We start from the raw sequence: 22,441 nt of genomic DNA on the forward strand, positions 1-22,441 counted from the left end.
CATGTTCCGTTTAAAAACAATAAAAAGATACTCTCTGTTTAGCTGTTCTGTCGGTGTCTCTTTTGGAAAGAGGGTGGCCCACATGTCTCCTCACCCTTGCTAATGTCCGGACATTATCAGAACATCGGGCTGTATTGATTTTGCAGCACAGGTCAGATTTCAGAAGGAGGTGGCCACGCCGGGACACATAAGCTGCCTGAGCTTGTGGCTCCCTGTCCCTGAGATGGAGGGAGAGTGTAGTGTGTTTAGGCCAAGTAAAATCAGAGAAAGTAAAGGGGACTTATTTTAGTCTTGTAGCTCATCCGCACATTTAAGAGGGTCAGGTGCCCCCAGTGCACCCTGTAGCCCCCACCCCAAACACCACAGTGCCCACTCCCTGCTAAAAGCCCCTGTACCCTGATTACCTAACCAAAAGCCCAAGTAATAAGCGGCCAGCAAATACAGCCTAATTGAAAGGGCTGTAAATCCATTACATATTGGTCAGGGATAATCAGGAGTGCTTTAATCACTTTTATCTATTCAGGAGCAGTGAAGCTGCAACAGCAAAGCCCTGAGCCTCGCAGGCCTTAGCGGCTCCACCACGCCAGTCTGCACGCTTATTATTCTCATCATTATCAAAATGACTTCACAGCTGTTCACAGCTCCATCGCTCCCTGACTGGAGACCTCTCACCAATCCATACACACCAAGCTTCAGTCAGAAGCTTAGGGCGGGAGGAAGGCTAAAGTTTTTGTTATTATTAAGTATTATCTGAGAAAGTGTGCTTTTTTTCTGCTTTAGGTCTTTTTTCGGGAATTGTCTTGATTGCTCATGAGTGGCACAAAGGGAAAATATGCACCTTGTGATTTGGTGTTTGGTGTTTGGTGAAAGCCTCATACAGCTTCAACACCCCCATCTGCACCTTTTGGATAAGTCGCCAACAATTTTCTTTGGAATTGTTTTAAAGCTGAAGAAGGAAGGGAGAAAATCCAACGTTGGGCACATTTTTCAGAGAGCTTGTTAATTCAGATAGAGAAGAGCTTTCAAGCCTCTCTTTCTCTCTGTCCCTCTCTCCTTTATCACATCCCCTGCTTGTAGATGTTCTCCAATCTTTATTTGTTTCTTTTGTGTAAAGCCTTGGCCAGTCTTGTACAAATAATAATCCCTCCCTTTTAACCTGCCTTCATTTCTCTGCTGAGGAAGAGGACTAATTGAATTATCCCCCTTCTCTTCTCACCATCCAGTTCTCCCACCCATAAACTCTCTCTCTCACACACACACACACACCCATTAACCATTCTCCTTTCTTTTAATTTGTTAAGCAAATGTATTTGCCATAGCTGGATGCGTTTGTGCAAGGGTGAATTCTTGGGGACTTTGGCCCCTGAATGGCCTATAGCGGCATTCTGCCATTCACGCATTCATTAACTGAGGGGTGAGGAGTGAAAGGAGCGGCCTTGTATTTTCTCGAACTGAGGGGCCAGCATGGAGCTTCTCTTCCATGAGCCACAGGGGTCTCTCTACATATGTTCTCAACATCCAGCCATTGTCACATCTTCTGAAAAGCTCAAAAGGACAGGACCCCCCCTTCACACACACAAAAAACAACACAGGCCAATAGTAACAACTGTTGGCTTTTAGATTCTGTATAACAAAATTGCCCTCTCCCTCGCCCCTCCCACCATCCATCCCTTTGCTCTGACCTCATACTCTCTTGGGAGAAATCATGACATGATGGTCACATCTAGAAAGTAACCTTATTTGAACTTGAATTTACCCTCCAGCTGAAGAGATGAGTACAGGTTTTGATCTCACAAAACATAAAAAGACTTAACAATCATACTGTAAGGAATCTGGGATAACGCTGACCTCTTTTATGCTGAGGCCACATGCACATGCACTAGGGAGCAGGTGAGCTGGTGACCTTAAATGTCCCATATGTAATTGGCAAACGGCTGGACAGATCAGCTGGTGTTAGCTGGCAGAAGAGGGTCAGACTGTCTCTGCACTCCCTTCTTCTATCCTCCCTCCCTCTTTTTCTCTCTAATGCCCCCCCTCCCTCCCTTGCCATGAGTTTCTGGATGTCTTCCAGCCACATTAGGGGAAGGGAAATCCCAGACTGTTGGTATAAGCTTTTCAATACTACAGGGAGATTATGTTATCAGAAAGGTAAACTTCACTGTTAGGGGCAAAATGTTCTGCTGTACTTCCAAAGCATAGACTACACAAGTCAGGATAAGAGCAGGATAGGTAAATGTAAGAAGAAAAGACGAGATGAGAGAGCAAAAAAAGTGATTCCCATTGTGTCTTTGACAAAAGCAAACTCTAAATTTTACAATTAGCTGCTTGGCGCCCCGGTCCTTGCCTCCCTCTCACCCCCTGCTAGCCCCTACTCACCCCTGTAAAGACAAGGGTCGGCCTTGCAATGAAAACAGGAAGCACTCAGATACAAAGATACCTCTCCAGGCTCTGGCCTTGTCTTTTGACTAGTGTAAACTCTCAAACACCTATGAAAATAAATAGGGGACCTCAAGAGCAAACCAGGCCAATGGAAAAGTTTACAATTGTGTGTAGTTACTTGGAAGGGAGGGAAGGATTGTGTGTGAGAGGGGGAGAATGGTCAGTTAGATAAGTAAGTAGGTAGCCCTCTCGAGCATCAAGCGTCTCAGGTTCTGCGCTGGGCCACCCTTTGGCCTGGGTGTTTGGGGAAATGCTGTTAAGCTGCTAAGCCAGGTGTATTGGTCCCCTGGGCTCCTTGAAAGGGAAGTGATATATCCTTTGGTCATTTAGAGAGTCCTTTGACTGTGAAGTAGAACTGAATGTTCAGATGAGATTTTGTTTTTGTATGATTAGATGGTATTTAAATAAAGCATCACTAGTTTTGATCCTCTTGATTTTAGCAGTATTGATTCATGAGCTGTTTTTTTGAATAAAGTGATGAAATGAAAGATGCCAATGTGGCAATATAAGCCCTGCCTAATATAGGCATTCACTGAAATGAGGAGTTTTGTGAGGAGTTGAGTGCATTATGCTGCAAACATCATTAGATACACTAGTGACAGTGGCGACCCCCCCCCTCCACCACCCCTACACACACACACAAACATAGCATTAGTCTCCATGACAACAGGGTGTCATCGTCAGGTCGAGCCCTCCTATGGGAGCTGCTCTCTCTACCACCCTTTATAGACGCACATAAAAGAGCCAGCTAGGGTCATTCACAAGACATGGGCGCAGGCAAGGCCGAACCCTGGCAACGGATGTTTGTTCCATACGATAAACAAGTGTACAAGTCCATCCCGCAAAAAGAGAGGGCATGTTGTTTGAGTAGACTAAACAGTCAGGCCTGTAGTATCCCCAGTTTTGTTTAAGCTTCTCTAGTCCTTCTAATCCTTGTGTGTTGTTCCAGGACAAGCAGCATTTAACTGGTGGAGACACACATCTGCAAACAGTTTGAAATACCCAAGCCCTTCCTCCTTTTACATTGCACTGCCGAAAGCTGTTTATTCCATTTTTGTTGGTGTCTACTTTTTTCCAGTATACATGATACCATTCATTTTTTATTTTTTTTTTAATAAATACACTTTTTATTTGATTGTTCATTTGTAGATTTTTAATGTTTAGGAACAGAAAAACTAACATTTTAGTATATATCTAAATATTTAGTTTCAGAAATCTGTTAACTTTTCCTACTCCTTAGTTTGTTGTGACTTTAAATGGAGAGGGAGGTGGAGACAAAGGAGAGGCAGGGAGTAGGTTTAGGGGTAAGAGTGAAGGGTGAGGAGGGGGTAAAGAGGGGGCTCCTAAAGGTCACAGAGGTGGACGCCTGGAGGAGGCCCACACACTAATCTGTCATGTGCTTGTTTGCCTGAGAAGCCCAAAAGTCAGTTCTCCAGTCACCCGTAGCAACTCAGGCGACAGTGTGGTTCACTGCCACTGCCCAAATGTGACTATCAGCGGAGGACGCAGGAAAGAGAGTCATCACAGTGCTTTTGTGACAATACCCGGCGCTTTGTGTGTGTTTGCAAAACAGATGTTAGCGACAACATGACAGGATAGTTTTAGTGATGTTTAGCACAGGAGTCATTGAAAGTCATTGATAATGAGTGTTGGAGGAGACCTTTGGAGGGAGGCGGAGGGGGTTTTGAGGTTTGGTGCCTAGCTATTGTCTAGTCACTGTGTTCTAATGTTGGCTGCTCAGCGACCCTGGAAAACAGAGACACAAGCCACCTCAGTCTGCCATCTGTTCTTTCCCAGTCAGGTCAGGACCGAGGGGCTATGACAATGACTGACTCAGATTCAGATACTACAGTGTAAAGATACTTCAGAAATTCTTTATTTCACTCAAGAATTTTGCCATCTTTATCAGGACTTATTAAAAGAATGAAAAATGTTTGAAGGCATATCCAGTGACTGTCCACAGCCTGGGTAGTCATATGAGAGGCTGCTTTAAGTTTGCCGTTTCATTGCTGTGCTGTGTTAGCGTGTCACAGCTGTGTGAGTGAAAAAAGCCTTGTTTACAGTGTGCTTTGGCATAGATGCTGTTCCAGAGATTTAGTGCTGCATTAGAATGTAATAAGCACTAATTCGTTTCATGCTCCGACATCAGACCTTTACACTTTGCCCCCTAATCCAGATCTGCCACAGTTCCACTTCAAAGCCAACTTTCCCCACGTGGAATCCACTGACATACAAAGCATGGCACATTAACTTTACATACACTGTGTGATGTGTGTGTGAAAAGTGCTGGTGTGTTTATTTTTGTTTTTAGTTTTTTTTGTGGTGTTTTTTTATGCCCATAGGCCCGCATATCCTCAAAATGAGCATCATGTTATTTTGCATGTGTAAATGCAGGGATACCTGCCTCTCCTCCTTCATGCTGCTGCATACTTCCTGTTAATTTTCTATCCTGCTGTTTGCATCTTAATGCAGGTTGTTTAATGAAGTAGCAGAAATGAGTGCTTTCGCTGAGGGACTGTTTACGGCACATTCCCTCTGCATGGAGGTGATTAAGCTGTGTGAAACTCCACAGTGTTTGCCAAAGGAAAAAAAAGAGAAACCTGCCACAGTAAGACAAAAATAGAGGAAACACAAAAGAGGAGACTGAAATGTTGTGGTGTAATGTGCATTTCTTTAAATGATGGTTTTACCATTGTGTCCTCATGAAAGAGCAGAAGCGCAGCATGAGTTTGACCCACCCCTGCAGAGGTGACTGCACATGCCCTGACCACAGCAGACTACAAACAGAGCTGGGCCTGTGGAGGGCAGTCAGATTTATAAACTCAACACCATGAACAGTGAGAGACTCTTACAACAATACACACGCACAAACCGGAGGAGATTTTTAAGGCCCTATATGCTCCGCTGAGAATAGACCCCAGCTCGGGAAAATCTCCCTGCCTTCAGCGTTGCCAGTGGCTTCTGTAGTCATAACACAGATCCAGACTAGGATGTGACGGAGTTATGGGAAATAGGACGCGATGACGTCATTTGTAATAAGGCACCCCATGTGGTAGTCTGTGATAGCACATATGCCCCGGTGAGAAAAAAACATGGTTATTAAGATGGTGGTAGCTGATTCTGTGCTGTTTTCCGTTTTCTACACTTTTGGGGTTATCTTACTCATAACAAAATGTATAAGAGGATTTTGGTTTCACATCTTAGAGCTAGTTCCCTTAAATTACCCCTTACCCTTCCAGGGGTTCCACCCTGCAGGCAAGTCTCTTGCCCCCATGGTTGATTGCAGGGTTGTGGCAAGAGCTGTTAGAATAGTGGCTGCTGCTTGCCCGGGACCATAGAGGCCAATGAGATTCTGCTGCAGGCCCCTGAGCTGCCCCAGCATTGCTTTGATATTCATCTCACACCAAGAGAAGAAAATGCAAAAGGGAAAAGGGAACAGTACCGGCCTGGAAACGGCAAACTGGCTAAAGAAGGGAGGAGGAAAAAGGTTGAGGGATGGAGGCGCTGAGAAGAAATCAAAAACAGACTATGTGTTTCACTGTTTGGTTTGTCATGGGACCCTAGCTGCACCAAATCCCACTCGTGCCATTTTTGTGTGATTTTTCTCCCCTCCCTTCCTATGCTCTTCTCAAATGCATGCTTTTGTTTTGCCCAGCGCTCAGTCCAGGGGCAGGCAGAGGGATTCCTGCACAGTGGGATCCTTATAACTGGGAGCCATGTCTCTTGTTCTCACCTCTTCCCCCCACTTCCTCACCTTTTCATTTTTTCCCCATTGATATCCTCTCTTTTTCTCTCTCTCTCTGAACATATGGACTGGTTTTTAAAAGAGCGCCCAGTCCACATCAAAGACTGACGCTGAGCGGGTCAATTTGTTGCTGCTTTCCCCAACTCTTCCCCCTCCACTCGCCACAGTGGACCCTCCCTGCACCACAGCTTTTTACCCAGAATGCTTCATTGCTCAATCATTTCTGCCTAGCATATATATTGAGCCATATGTTGTTGCTGTCTGTTCCCCACACAGAGCAGACATAATTCACTTCAGATCTAGATTTCTCTGCAGCCACATCCCCCTTAGATCATGTAAGGCTATACAAATGAGCATGTGTGATAGATGACAATCTCTGTATCAAAAATAGCTGTACCACACACTGATAAGAAAAAGCAGATGGATAGAGGAAGAAGAGAACCAATGAAAAATCAAATAAAAAGAACAAATAAATATATAAATCCAAATCTAAGCAGAGCAGGCCTTGGCTCCAGATGTGAATCTCTCTGAATATTGATCGTGGGGAAAGCTAGTCCCCCCCATATCCCCGGGGCTGCAGCGACTGACACACAAAGCACCTCTCTAAAGCCCATAAACCAGCTTGTACAATTATTTAGATAAAGAGGGCGACAACAGCAGTGTATGCCTCCCAACCCAGAACCACCTCCTCCTCACTCCTGCTCCTCCTTTTCCTCTTTCTCATCCAGCATAGAGATGAAGAAATATAAAAAGGGGGGCAAAATGTGTAATTAGCCACACATTTCTGAATCCTCCTTAATGTTCATTACTGAAACCAGGGGCAATTACAAGTTCAAAGGGGTTTAGGGCACCCGCAGCCCGCATAATCAGTCACAAATTAAGCACCGCTCATTTGTCATAGCACAGCATGCACACTTGTACATGCACGCAGAAACACACATGCACGCATATTGTCAGAGTTGAGTCATAGACAGGCTGACAGGCATCAATTTCCATACATGCACAAATCTGAGCTACCCCTAGGCTCTGGGATAGGCCGCCCAATCCTCTTATGCTCTGATGCTTTGTTTTCACTAGACAACAGCAAACGCCACTGACACCTTCACCTTTGCTAGCTCAACATTATACTATATCCTTCTTGCGCTCATCCTCTTATAAGTGTCCTGTTTGCACTTACAATCCCTGCAACCACCTGTCCCACACCATCTCCATTTTACAGCTTTGTTTTTGTAAACCTCTCTCTCTCTCTTCCCCGCTGTCTGTCTCTCCCCACCTGGCTGTGTCCCTGCAACACGTGACAGTGTGTGTTTCACGTCTGTCCCCGGAGGTGTATCTCAGTTACCTCTAGGGCTAGGTCACAATGGCTAATCCTGTCTTCAGGTGGCTGTTTAGCACACTGAGAGGAGAGCTCGCAGAACCGGAGGTGAGCTCCTGTTACAGGACTCCCTGACCAGGGGTCACCTCCGACACTGTCACACATATACACACACACTCAGAAACATACACATGTCTTGGTGGGAAAGGTAATAACATTTGCACATACATACACACATACAGAAGGTTTCACACACACACACACACACACACACACATTAAGACTGCTTATCTATCCCAGGTGGCTCAGCCTTCTCTCTTGTGCTTCTTTATCTCTCTACTGTACCGCTGCTCATCTAGTCTTTCTATGTCTTCTCTCATTCCCAGATCAGTCTTGTTCACATTAGGATTCCCTGATATGATCTCCATGAAGGCTTGCTCTAGTGGCCATGCGTTGCCTGTCCTGCCCGGCACCTTCATTGTTTAAGCTTGTCTCACTCAGGGGCACAGTCAGGTCTCTAGTGAATTGAATGGAGCCCTATCATGTGTGGCTCTGCCTCAGCATAGCGGGAGAGAGAACTCATTTTTCAATGGGGGAACGACATCCATCTCAGCAGCCAAATGTTGGCTGTTTCATTAAGTAGCCCATCCAGGCAGACAGATGTGTTCACCACACAGCCATGTTTGCCTATGCAAGAGCGTGTATTAACCCACAATCCTTTGGGGGAGATTAATAGGCTACCAGCCCCTTTCCATTGATTATCTCCATGCCATTTTCCCCTCCTTTCCTTGGCTAGATATTAAAAACTAATGAAGCCTATTGAAAACGAGAACCGCAAGTCTCTTCACGGATCATTTTAGGTTATTTGGACTCAAACAGAGAGGGATCTCTTTAAGGCACAGTTTGAGTCGAATTAAGAAAATAAATGTGGAGAGCAGTGTTGAAGAAACAGGCGAAAAAAAAGAGGAAGAGAGTGTGACTGTAAAAAGATGTGTGTTTAAGGAACGACAGCTCCACACTGACACATGGAGCGGAGACGAGGCAGATGTTAGCAATTCCAGAGCATAGCAAAGCATTCCTAGTGTTGGAACAATGTCCTAATTGCCATAATGGAGGTGGTAAGCGCTGACAGTAATGGAGTCGTGGGGATCCATCCCCAGCAACCTGAATTAGGGGCCGCTTGGCAGATCCACTTCAAGATGGCCTGAGCTATTTTTTTTTTGTCAAGATAGATGTTTTAATCTTGTTTTTTTCTTTCGAAGTTGATCTGTACTTTGAGCACTTTTCTCACTAGTGCCATGGTGTTGGATGGCTCGTAATGAAGGTGGGCATTGCCATGTGGATGGAGAAGTTGGTGTGGAGTTGTGTGACAGAAAGATCCAAGAGACCTGGGCGGAGAGTGAGCAAAGAGTTAAAAGCGTCCATGTGATGGGCTCACCTCTGCACCAGGCCTGGTGAAAGGCGGCGGGGTGCTGTCGGGGAAAATGACTTCCTGAGACATTACCATCAATCACCAGACAGGTCAGGCCCCCCAATCCCGCCATGAGGATGGAGGAGAGGAGAGGGGGATGGGGATGGAGGATTAGACGAGGGGGGACGAAAACAGAGAGGAAGACTGTTGGGGAACAGACTATTAACAATCTCTTCCTCTCACCGCTTGACTGTTTTATGTCCTTCTCTTCCTCTGCCTATCTGTCTCTTCATGTCTTTCTCTGTTTCTATTTTCCGGTTCTCCATAAAACGGCTACCCAGGCATTCAGGAATGGCCCCTGCTGGTCAGAGTCCTCTTCTCGGCTCAATTGCATCATTAATTATTCCACAGGCAGTGGGCTAGAAGCAAATCTAAAGAGAGGAAAAGAAATAGAGAGGGAGCAAGAGTTAGATGGGGAGATGGGGGACAGCTGTCTAACACCCCCAGTTGGTCTTGCTCTCACTCTCTGTCTCTCTCTTTCTCTTTCTGTAAATGAAGGATGGGAGAGGGGAGGGGCTTGGGTTACCTCAGTGAGCGGTTGTGTTACATTCCTGAGAAGGGAAGGGGTGGGGGGGGTGGTTCAACGAGTTGTTGAAAAGAACACAGACGCTTGTCAACAGCCTCAGAGCCAGGGAGCCATCATGCCTTGCGTTAGGCCCGTAGGTCAATGACCTTCTATTGCACCCAGGCAAAGAGAGGTAGAGGGAAACATTGAGGAACAAGGGGAAAAAAATCCTCCATACGGTACGTGTCACTGCTTGTCTGTGGCAGAGGTCAGTCAAAAGTCTCAAAAATCTCCAAAGCTTCTCTATCTCTCTTCATCCATATAACACTGTACGAGAGCACTGCCTGAGTGGATTAGCTTTTGCCAAAGCGCTAGTAGTCGAAGGAAGAGGAAAGCAGCCAGAGAGAGACAGAGAAAATGGCAAGCGCTGGCAGTCAAGCTAAAATGGCCCATTAGATTTAAGGAGTAAAAGTTCATCAGCTTTATTAATGGGAAGGTATATAAATGAAGTATGAATTACCTGACTTTTATGGAGTGGCGAGAGTGAAACTGGAGTGTCTTATGATATAATGTTTTAGTGAGCTGTTCCGAGCGCTCTGATGAGCAGGCTGCAGAGGGGAGGAGGAGGAGGAGGAAAGGAAGAGTGAAGTGAGAGAGAGACTGAAGTGTGCTGGGGTCCCATGAGTCCAGCGGCTGGAAGGTTGCCTGATTGTTGCTAACATGCGTAGCTGATCGGGTTAGCTTGGAGACAGGGACATTTGTAGCTTCCAGGCTTATTCTTTGCGTGTCATTAGGTAGCATAGTAAAAATTGCCAGAATGAAAAAAAGGGTGGTGACTATTTTAGGTTTTGTCACTCTTCTACACATATGCTGCCACAGCTGAACACATCTGCAGTTGCACGTGCACAAGTACATACATGCATGCAAACAGATGCATAAGCATGAGGAAACGCACAGACAGACTCACACACAAACACACACAAACACACATGCTCTACACCATCCTGTAATAAGCGGTAAGCTGAGCTTGCTGATGGTCATCCTCCCATGGGGCTGCTGGGTGGCTGCCAACTTCCTGCCTGCTTTGTCAGTGGATAAAGCGCCTAACAAACGAGAGGGCTGTAGCTAGGCAGGCCAGCCAGGTCAAAGGTCACATCGGCCCCCGGGCAGGATTGAGCCTAAGAGCACTGCAAGGAGAGAGAAAGAGAGGATGGAAGAATGCACTTAGGTTGGCTGCTATTAACACACTAAAAGCTAACAAAGCCTTACGTCTTCTCTTCTCTTCTCTTCTCTTCTCTTCTCTTCTCTTCTCTTCTCTTCTCTTCTCTTCTCTTCTCTTCTCTTCTCTTCTCACTTCATGAAGGCATTTTAACTCCTGTGACATGTCGACCCTCCCTTCAGAAAAATTAAGAAAGTAAAAGATCCTGAGGGCATTTGTCAGTCCACACAGCCTCATGCAGCCAGCCGCCCCTGGGTGTTGAGCAATGACAGGAGATATCTTCTTGACTCATACACTCCTAGATGAAAGGGGAGCTCAGAAGCCTTGCATTTCTGAAAGGCAAAAACTGTATTCAGCAGAGAACAGACACAACAGGTAGGGACGTGGTGGTGACTGATCAGGGCTTGGCTGGCTTTGTTCCATGGAAGTACTTGTGATCACACATGAATGCACCTATGGTTACCATCAACTATGCTCCTCTGTCTCACTGACAGCGACATGATCTGAAGTGTCTGTCTGTCATGGACCTGAGAGCTTTTCTCAGTAGCAGAGGGCAGAGAAAAGGAGAGGCAGAGGAGAAGAAAAAAATGTTTCTTTCCACCCCAGCTGTCCATTCGCAGGGGGAGAAAATTTGACATGGTTGACTTGAACACATTTAGCATCATTAGCAAACAGGAAGTGTCCCCTGCAGCTGTTTTTTGGCAGGGGAAGGGGGTGTTCCTGCCTGCAATGTACTGGGCAAATGTTACCTTCCATGTTTGCCTTTGATTTTTGACCTGAAAACAAAAATTGACATTACAAATGTCCTATGATATCTTCCAAATTGGCTTGACATTCCATAGTTGGCCCCGGGGGTTTCTTGTTTGTCCTCTGTAAGTGGTTGTGCTCTTGTTGTTGTGTCCTGAGGCTTACTATTAGAACGCACTGGCCTTTCTCTTGAGAATGCAGAGTCTTAAAGAGACAGAGGGAGAGAGGCTAGAAAGAGAGCTGAAAGAGGTGCTGATTGTGTATTTGAATACTTATTCCCATTAAGTTAGTGCACAATGAAAGGGAGAACCGTCAAGTGGAAACCCTCAGAAGCTTCTATTTGAAGAGTGAACACCCCCCCTTTTCTCTCAAGCTCAGTCTGTCCATCTCTCCACAAATGAATCTGTTTCTGTTTCAATTGAAGATCAGCCCCACTTTACTTTGACTTAGGAAGTTAAACAAAGTCTGAAGAACACAATAGAGAAAGAGGATAAACTTAGAGAGACCCTGTATGTTAATATTAAGTACTTTTTCCAACAGACTTTATCAACAGGCTTTAGGTTGTAAGTGCTTTACAGTCTTGACATTGGTTGGATTTCTTTATAAAGGCTTGTAAGCTTCAGACTGACTTAATAGTATCTAATACCCTACAGTATATTAAAATATAAGTAAGTGTAAACAAGTCTTTTTTTTTAATAAAATGTGTAGATAGGTCATTAAAAACTAGTGTTGATGTTTATTCCACTGCACATTAGTTATAGCATGTGCTACCAACGACTTTGTGAATGGCCCTGTAACAAGTCGTGTGGATGTGGGGTTGTCCCAGGCAGAGTGGGTGGGTCTTCTGCTTTGACGGGCCCACCAGGCCTCTAATGATCTGCTTATAGGTCTTAAAAGTACCTCGCAAAGTAGGGACACCAATTACTTCACACTGCCCACAAGCAACATCATAGTACATAAAAACACGTCATCTTAGAGAATTACATTATAAAGAGATCTGCCACAGACTTACATATAATCTGAATAAATCCATTTGTAGGAGGGTGATCCTTTGGTTCTGCAGCAAGATTTCCTGAATAGTAAGAGTGGCTGTGTGTTGACATCAAGGAAACTAGAAAGGAGAGCAGAGGAGAGCTTGGTACCCCTGAGCAGGCAGTTACCACAACAAAGCCAGCAGACTGGTCTAAAAAAACCAGGCCAAATTCCTGCCCTCTAGGACCTGGCTTAAAGCTTGAGCGGAAACTTTGAAAAAAGGGGACGAGATGAGATGAGAGGAGAGGAGAAGCAAAGAGGGAGTGAAGAAGATGCGAGACAAGGGCAGAGGAGTTAGTGAGAAAGGGATGGCTGCTGGGGCCTGTAGAGTATGGCGGGAAAGGGAGAGATCGACAGAAACGAGAGAAAGAGAGAGAGAGAGAGGAGGCTAGGCCCCCACTGTAAGGATGGAGGGATCGAGTTCCTCCTCTTGAAAGCGTAAGGGCAGCCATGTGGTGGAAAAAGAAGCCATGAACTCGATCTGACGATTAAATAGGCACATCTCTTTGGCTGCAGGCCTCAAATGGGACCATGTCTGCAACACAGCACACACATGTATGTTACCGTTGGCAAACTGCAATAGATCTACAGGTTGAGCTCAGTTGATATTTGTTCGGGAGTCTTTAGTAAATGTGCATAATGAATATGTTTTTATACTTTTGCTTTCTTTATTGGCTAAAAGTGATATGTTATCATTTCATTATGTATGATAGCGTTTGGAAAACCCTCTCTCTTTTTGTTGGTCGATTACTAAGTCCTGGAGGTGCATTGGGATTGTGTGGGAGTGATTGCTATTTAGCCTCATGGAGCTTGATACAATCAGATCCCTATATCTTACACATCCTCTAGGGCTCCTTCCATTCATTCCTCCCTCGTTCTGACTCCCCTCACCCACTTTACTCCCTCTGTAGCTTGGCAGGCGAGCGGGGCAGTTATGCCGTAGAGCTTCTCTACAACCTTGCACTGTCTCCAGTGAACATAAATTAATGGTGTAGAGCAAACAGGCTGCTGGCTAGGGTCCAGGAGTTGGCTACAGGAGCCCAGCCAGCGATTGTTGTGGGGGGCCGTGGCAGCAGCAGCAGTAGTAGTACTGATGCACTGCCAACCAGCCAAACTGCCAGCCAGTCAGAGAGGCAGACAGACAGACTAGGGGCCCTGTTGCTCTATAATAGATGCCACAGGCCTTTACCAGTCCGTCTTGTATTTGCAATCATCACTGTTTTACAGTCAGAGGGCAGTCCACTGAGAGCCCTTACACTTAGTGTGGAAGCTTTGGAGTCTGGAGTGAGAGAGACAGAAGTGTAGTGGTATGTTCTGAATGCAGATTGTACAAGGTGTAGATATGGATGTGCTTTCATTTGCTGTTATCAGAGGTTGGCATGCAGTGCGTGTGGTTTGTTGTTTGGCATCATGTGAGTTCTGTTTATAAGTCGGCTCTATCTGTGTGTGTGTGTGTGTATGTGCAATTGAGAGAGAGAGAGAGAGAGAAGGAAAGAGAGAGCAGCAAGGTTGAGTCATTGAGTCATGTGGCATTCTTGCCTGTTTTCAGACTGTTGTCAGGAAGCGGTGTAGTTCCGTTAAAAAAAAAAAAAAAAACACCCAAATAACCCTCTACCACCACCCATATCCACTCACCAAAAGAGGCCACAAGCTGGCACTAATGAAGACAGAATGAGAAATAAAAGGGGACATAGATATGAAGACATTTGTTTTTTAATAACTTTGCATTTATACTTTTTAGTAGCTGTACAGAAGAAGTTAAGTCAAAGTTAAGATCAAATTTCCAAAGCAGGATTACTTACAAACACTAGATTTATTTCACCATTATTATAATTGTATTAGAATTAAAATGCTTCAGTATTTACTGACAATTCTGCAGCATCAATTCTCTCACTGTCAGAAGTACAAATGTTTTCTTTTTTTTTATTGTCAAGTGTCCATCTCTTTGATGCTTACACATGGAAGTAATTAACTGCATTCTTCATTTTAAATCACAAAATCTGTCAGAAACCTGCAGCTAAAAAGAAATATTAGGCACGCTCTATGCATAGTAAAGACTCATGACAAATTCAGAAACGCCAACTGGATTTATTTGTCATATCTGTCATTTGATCTCTCAGTAATGCCGATATGCATTCAATCTCATTGTCATTTGTCAAAGAAGCCAATTGTAATGTTATTAGCGACGGCAACTTGATATTTAAAATGTGCCAATCTTACCCCAGCTCAACACAGAAACCATATTAAAATGTCATTCCTATATTTGATTGCATTTATTTCTGACAGTGAATATTATTATTATCCTCCAGTCACTTTGATTAAAAACAAATACGATTCCAATCAATGTGTGGATGGATGAAAGGAAATACTGGGATACAGCTTTTCTGCATAAAGAAGTCACAAAAAAGCCCATCAAGTCTGCCAATACTTAAAAGCATTACGGTGACAAATAAACACTTAAAGTTGAGCGAAACATATAGAGGCAGATTATCTAAAACCGAAATCCAAGGGACAAATTAACTAGGGCTAAATCACCCCTTGCATCTGGAGCAAATCCTTTGTGTTGCCATGGCACTGGGGGTAAACAGCCAATGGCCTGTGATTTCCTGGGAGTCATTAGCATGGAATAGGTTTGCAAGCCTCTGCAACCTTGTGACCCAGCTCTATAACTCATGTCAGACACTGATGATGTAATTCATCAATGGGGTCCACCGGCAGCTTGGGCAAAGGGACTGCAGGTTCAGTGGGTGGAGATGAAGCAGCAGAGTGGGAAAAGTGGTGGGGGTTGCATGGAACAGCCAGGATAATGATCAGGCTGCAGGATTTGATGACGGCTGCAAATAGGTGTCAGGAGAGTACGAAAGTGATATATAGCAAACTGGATGTTGAATGAGTAGATAGGAGTCAGTGTGGGTGAAATGTGTGGTGTGAAGTAAGAGTAGATGTGGTTATTGTATATGGTGAAATGCCAAGCTGGGCTCAGGGGGGGTTTAAGGACCATACACAGCAGATGATAGAGCTAGCTCAGCTTGTAATGTTCAACAACCACAGGGGCCATTACATCCAGCACTATCAGAGGGCACAGAGCACATCAGACACTGTAATTTAGGCAGCAGTCACTCACACATACACCCATGCACACACAGCACTTCGATTCAGGATAAATGGCACAGTGTGATCCACCTGCCTGTGTGTTTGTGTGTTGATGTTTTGCTGAGCATTTTTAGGTCAGATTGTTGAAACTGGGACAACATGTGTCCATCAGAAGATGTGCCATTAACAGGTTTCAACATAATTAACAGAGTTGCTTCGATCGGAGGCTTGTGTTGTCAGTGGACAGCAAATTGAAACTGCTCATTTCTGGCTCTAATTATCTATAGACTGTTTTTGCGGTCAATCTTCTTTTAAGGATATTGGCCTTGGTGTTTGTAACTGAACATATTGAGTGGATCCAAAGCTAGTGGGGAGATTATCAATACCATCTTTGATCTTGGGCTGTGTTTGTGTTTCATCCATTAAATAACCATGTCATACTGTCTCCTGAGGGTAGAGAAGGTTGTCTCCAGGAGGAAGCATGTCAAATAATTAATCTTTAGGCTAGTGTGTTTAATGTTTATTCACCAATTTACCCCTCTTTCCTCTTTTCATTACAGACTTTCATTGATTTACCAACATGCATGTTGTTTTTACTTTGGCAATTATTATTAAAAGGTTAGTCAGGGGGCTAAATAGCCGCTCTCCAATTTCATGGCTGCTGCAACATTGTAACCACTAGGCCCACCATGTTGACTTGTGTGTGTGTATGTGTGTCACTTCAGCCACCACACACCATTTTCTGTAGCTGAGATTTCAGAGTGCTTGCTTTAGGGAAAGCTGCCACTACGTAAAAAGTCTGGGTGGCCCGAAGTCTGAGCCATAAAAAGACGTGTGTATGTCGAAGAGGAGGGGCAAGAAAGGAAGAGAGGACAAAATGAAGACAGGATGAGGAGAGGTTATTTACAGGCACTGAAAATTTGCTTCCTCGTGAGTGCGTGCTGTGCCTGTGTGCGAATGTGTGCAAGTCTTGTAGTTGATCGGGTTGATCATCTGACACAGCAAGGCAAGGAGTAGGGGGAATAAGCGAAGGCTTGAAGAGGTATGAGCCGAACAAAATAGGATTTTTTTTAGTGGTCAGAGTAAATCTCCTTACTCAGGGGTTTTGTGTGCAAGGGGGGCTTTAACGTCCCCACTCTCCTTGATGAGACATCTTTCTTGTTTGTTCAAACCATTCATTACGCAGTGGCTGTTGGACGAGCTGTGCCGCTGGCCGGCGTATTTATCACCAGGCTAGAGCACGCTCTGGCTGACAGTAGGCGATTGATGACCGGGTCCGGCCCTGAGAGGCTGAGGAAGCCTTAATACAATGTAAATGACCCACTCCCATTTCTAATCTAGGCTGCTCCTATCCCCACACTTTCATATCACATCAATGTGTGTATTGCTTCTGTGCATAGGTCTGTGCAGTATGTGCTGCAGGAAGGGAGAATGTGTTCTGTTTGTATATTTGTAAGCCTTTTCTGATGGTGACCGAGGTCACGTGAAAGCACAAAGGAAGCCCAGGAGTGTACGGGGGAGAGAAAGAGTCATTCTGACTCTGATTGCATACTGCTGTCCACATCGCATAAGCACATGCATATGGATTCATACATGTTGCCTATATAAACTCAATGGACACTGTGCACACTGTGGCTGTCCTTGTTTACACACACAATCATATGTGCATGCACACACACACACACACACACACAGTGACTGTCTCCAGTAGCCAAGGAAATGTCAGCACCTAGCAATCAAAAAATGTATTTCTATGGAAGCATTATCGTCTTTCCTTTGTTAATGATTTTAGCATATTAAAAGGGACTAAGTACAAAAGTACAAATCAGATTAATCCCTGTCTGTAGCCGGGACTCATTATTTGTCCAATCTTAGCCTTGTTTGTTATTAATTGTGCACATTCCTCCAACCATTTTTTTCATCTCTGCTTTAATTAAAACATTTAAATAGCCAGGGCTACCTGAAAGGAGAAATCCTCTTTGCTGCTGATATGAAATTCACACTTACATCAATTATTTCAGCTGTAAATGAGAAAATGCTTCTTAAGCAGCTGTTATCATTTCATGTTAAAATTGAATTGAATTTACACGAGCCAGGGCAAACATTACCAGCTCGAAAATGTGAGTGTGGAGATGGAAGAGCAGCTGAAAGTTAATGTTTAGGAGACTGAAGGTATTTCCCTGAAAGGATTGAATATGTGTTAATAGAGCGCGAAGCCACCCAAATATAGAGGAGGATTTAACATTACCTTTACAAGGGATTCTTGTGTGTATTGATTTGCAGGTGTCATCTGGATAAATATATGTATGCATTTGTGTTTACACATGCTTGTGTGCATGTGTGCGAGCATGCTCTCTGTTTAAAGCGACTGAATGAAACACATAGTGTCTCATTTGTTTCGTTTGCGTGCGCCCCGACTCCTAATCTGGCCCTTAAAGACATCTGTCACCAGCGATCACTGTTGTTTTGTCATGCTTCATAGCAGGCCCAGGGGGAGCAAGGCAGCCCAAGGTCTGCCATTTATATCAGCCAATGTTCTCTAGATTGGACCTGACACAAATAGTATCATTGCAGCCCCTTGTTGGAGAATTACATTTTCAGGTAAAAATCTTGGCGAAGCTGTGCAGGAGATTTCACAGCATTCTGTTCTTTTAAGCATTAGTCTGTATTCAGCTGCTCTCTATGAAAGAGCCACCACCAGGAAACATGTCAGACATTCAAGGAAAGATAAACGTATTCATTGCAAATCTGCTCCCACTCATTCTGTTGCATGGTATAATAAAAAAGAATTCTCAGACACCACCATATCTGTGGTAGACCTACTGTACAGTAATGTACTTTCAAAGTGTGTGTTCTCTGTATGTGGTGCATACGATCAGTATAGGTCACATTACTGTATACTGTATAGTGCGTAGGCGGGGGTGGGTGTAAGGAAGGGGGTTATCGCAGTTGACAGTTTTGACAAACTTGTTTGGCCAGCTCTGACAGGTTTAGCACTGAATTGTGTGTGTGTATGGGTGGTTGGGTGGTTGGGAGGACACGTGTATGCTGTGAATGTCTATACTGTGCGAGGGAGGGGCAGGGTTGGGTGGAGGTCACGAAAAGGTGCAGTCTTGGGTTACACAATGTAACAAACACAGGATCATATTGAATACATACAGTAATAGGCAACAAGCAGGAACTTGACTCTGAGCATGTGCCGCCTCCTCTTCGTGAGTGAATATTTATGTAAATCTGTATGTCAACAAGGCTCATGCGTGTGTTTGTTTCTCTTTTTGCTCCTGCAGCACCCATACCCTTCTGAAGAGCAGAAGAAGCAGCTAGCCCAAGACACAGGCCTCACCATCTTACAAGTAAACAACTGGTGAGTCAAGATTTCCGTTCACCCTATCTCCACCACCAGCATCGCACTGCCTTTTATTCTCAAAAGCCTTCGCCTCCCTCTCCCCACCAGCCAAGACAGCTAATGCTCCTAAAGTGTGAAAACCGTTTATGTACATCCCTCCCAATCGCATATAGACACACACGTAGTGGCACGCACATAGACGTACACACAGACAACATTATTATATGTAAGCTACCGGGATGTTCCGGTGTTATCGGTAAAGTGTTCTGCGGCTAAGTCACTGGTCTTTGTGGTTTGATGCACATGTATTCAGTGGGATATATTTAAGGGAGACAGACAGAGATCATAAGCTATCCCTACAGCCCCCACACCCACCCCACCCCTTTATCCAAAACCATACCTAGCGCCGCCACTGGTGCCCCCACAAAAGGCAAAACTGCCTTCCACCCCCTCCCCATTTTTTTACACAAGCTATATGGTGGATTAAGGTTTCGGTGGCCTGGCCAGCAGGGCCTTTGTAGATGGCTTAGCACATAACTGGGGGTGGTGGATTAAATAAAATGATCACAGAAGCAAAGAAATGATACAGGAATTACTTATCAAAATACTAGCCCAGGTTTTATCTGAGGCTTAATTTTGTTCAGTACATTCTCAGGGTGATGTTCAGATTAATTGAACTGACAGCTTCCTTTCAAAATTCCGGGAAGGTATTTGCACGGATTTCAGGTCTTACACAAACTTAATTATATGGAACCCCATTTTATCATTCTAATTCCATGTAGCGGGGGTTCTATTTACAAATGACAAGTCTGTGCCTTTTATTCACAGCTTTCCTTAATATATTTATCAAAGCGGGTTCATTTACAAAGTGCTCTATCTGTTGGGTACAGGCAGGCCGACATTAACGAAGCTTTTAGGTTTATCAGACTCGCAGCCTGACAAGCCACCCGAGGGTCAATTGATTTTTTTGGTTCTGTGATTCATTTTTTTCTCATTTTTCCTGGATCACAATGAGAAACATGCCTGGAGAATTAGCCTGGTTTGTTGGCCTTATCTATCAGCCCCCCCTCCCTCATCCTCCCCTATCCAACCTGACATACTCTCTCTCTCTCTCTCTCTCTCTCTCTCTCTCTCTCTTTCACCCTTTGCTTTATTCCCTTCTAGCCAGGGGAAGTCAAGCTACTTAAATTGGCCACAGGAACCACTGTTATCAGACTTTAATGCACCCTACAGTGTGGATAGCATTTCAATTACACCAGTAACCAAAGATTAGCCCCCGCTTGCCTGTTTCATGCCTTGTGCCACCGTTTCAGGACGCCATGCACCTTACCTACAGGAGCAGAAAATTGAGTTGCCTTGCCTGTGTCATGGTGATTAATGCAGAAATACTCTGCTAACCTGGAAGGGGTGAGAGAGAGAGAGAGAGAGAGAGAAATAGACAGAGACACAGACAGAGATAGATATAGGAACACTCTCTGTCTTCTCATTGGCAGTGAAATCTAAGCCCCAGCACTGAAAGGCCTCAGATCTAAGGTCTGAAAGAATCTCACACTGTGTAACGTCCTCACGAACCCTGTTTCTACTCACACAAACACATGCATGCACATAAACATACACGGCTGTGGAGCTGTGTATTGATGTTACACCAGCCGTGACAACAAAAACACACCGGGAATCAATTTTCACAAATAAAAGTTACCAAAGAGGCTTGGATTGCATTAGCCTATCTGTGGTATGTTCTGGGCGTTGTCCACATGCCTGGAGGATGCTGCCATAAGGGAAAGACGAGAAGGAGTGAAGATGCTGAAGTTTTTTACTTTTCACTAGGCAGGGTAGTTATACTTAATGTGTCCTTGTTTACTTTTTGTCTTTGATTTTTGCTTCCAGTTCCTTCTAATGTGGTCCACCCCGGATATGATAGAACACTGAAGTATGAAATTCCTAATTTAAAAAAAAAAAGCTCTTCAAATTCCTGGCTGGCCCCTTGCATTGTTCTGTAGTCCCCTTTGATGCATGGTCGCTACCATGCTACTGGCCAAAGAGAGGGAGAGAGAGAGAGAGATAGAGACAGACGGAGGGAGAGACAGAAGCAGAGGATGAGTGGGGGGAAAGGGAGGGGACGGCCCCCGTCTTCGGTTTCCAGTGCTCTCCCTCGGGGAAAGGATGTGCTGAATCAGGGCTTTGTCCGCCGGCACAATTGCAGCCCAGCGAGGGCACAACGGTGCTCTGTGTGATAGTCAATAGACAGTGCATCTCGCTCTCTCTCTCTCTCTCTTGCTCCATCAAACCTCCCAGAACCGTATCCTCCAACTGACACCTACCTTTTACGTTTACCTGCAGCTCACCTGTACACACAGAAAAACAAAGCCCTGCTGGTTTGTAACCTTCTGGATCTAGTCTGTATCATTAGCTTACAGCTTCACCTGTTTGTAGCCCACACCCCATTAGCTGTCCCCTGTTAATAGAGAGCAAAGGAAAAGGTTAAAGTCCACAATCTCCGCACTGGTGTTGAGCAGATGAGGAGGAGGACTTGATTATCCTGTTAATAGTATCCTCTGTGTACAAAGGTGTGTGTATGTGCATGCTGTGCACATTATTACTGATGGGAAACTATGCACTCTCAGAGATGTGTGTAGAGTGTGTCAGGGCATCATTAGTTGACCATTAGGTAGCGTGGGGTTTTGTTTGTTCTGCCCACAGTTGAGACAGCAGGCGTCATGCTAACAGAATCGGGGCGTGGTTTGTCATGTAAGTGCTTTTTTTTCAAGTTTTGCAGGAAAAGGTGAGGGCTATGTCACACATTCTGCGATTGGGAAGTAGGTGAAACAGCAGACTCAGGTGTCTCCTAGGCTTTTATAGTTTACAGTATCTAGTGGTATATTTGCCTGCCTCAGCAGCTCCTGGTGTCCTGCTATCAGTCTGGGCTAAATGGAGCCTGACCGAATCCTTTCATGTCTCAGCGTCAGACCCAGCACGACATGCCCTCGCTCACTGCCATAAACACACACACACTGACTATGCTGCCGTTATTTACCACTGCAGCAACGCGTACACACTCACTCATACACGCATGTTACCCACACACACAGGGTTATTACATGGGCCTGGGAGATGACGGCGATGACAGATCACTGAGAGAAACGGTATCTAAAAAAAGGAAGGAAATCGTCCCGTCATTATTCCCTCATCTCACAGGCAGCCAGTTGGTCATTTCCATGGCAGAGAGCGAGAGAGGCAGACCAAGTCAGAGAGAGAATCTGTCAGTTCTTGGCATCTATGATGACTGACTGCTGTGCCACTGGAGCACTAATAACAATAAAGAGGGCACTAAGCCATACTCTATTTTTACTTCTCTGTCTCCTCTCTACAGCCCAGGGGAAACTACATGCACAGACACACACACACTCACAGACAGCGCTGGGGAGAGGCCCTAATTAGCGGCAGAAAGGAATACAATGAGTGAGTTATTAAGACACAGGGGCGGATCGCAGCCAACCTTTGCCCCCTCTCGGAGCACAGGTCACATGAT

At 44.9% G+C, this 22,441-nt stretch overlaps 1 protein-coding gene across 8 annotated transcripts in view; it reads left to right on the plus strand.

Annotated features, from left to right (window-relative positions):
* meis2a (Meis homeobox 2a) overlaps positions 1 to 22,441 on the plus strand; it is a 75,598-nt gene that overhangs the window by 32,874 nt on the left and 20,283 nt on the right. For all 8 annotated transcript variants that reach the window (XM_028395296.1, XM_028395299.1, XM_028395297.1 and 5 more), the window contains exon 9: positions 18,854 to 18,930. In XM_028395296.1, coding sequence (XP_028251097.1) covers positions 18,854 to 18,930 — 77 coding nt within the window. The remainder of the gene's footprint in view (positions 1 to 18,853; positions 18,931 to 22,441) is intronic.

The sequence above is a fragment of the Parambassis ranga genome, chromosome 22 (assembly GCF_900634625.1).
Source record: "Parambassis ranga chromosome 22, fParRan2.1, whole genome shotgun sequence".
NCBI classification, from domain to species: Eukaryota; Metazoa; Chordata; class Actinopteri; family Ambassidae; genus Parambassis; species Parambassis ranga.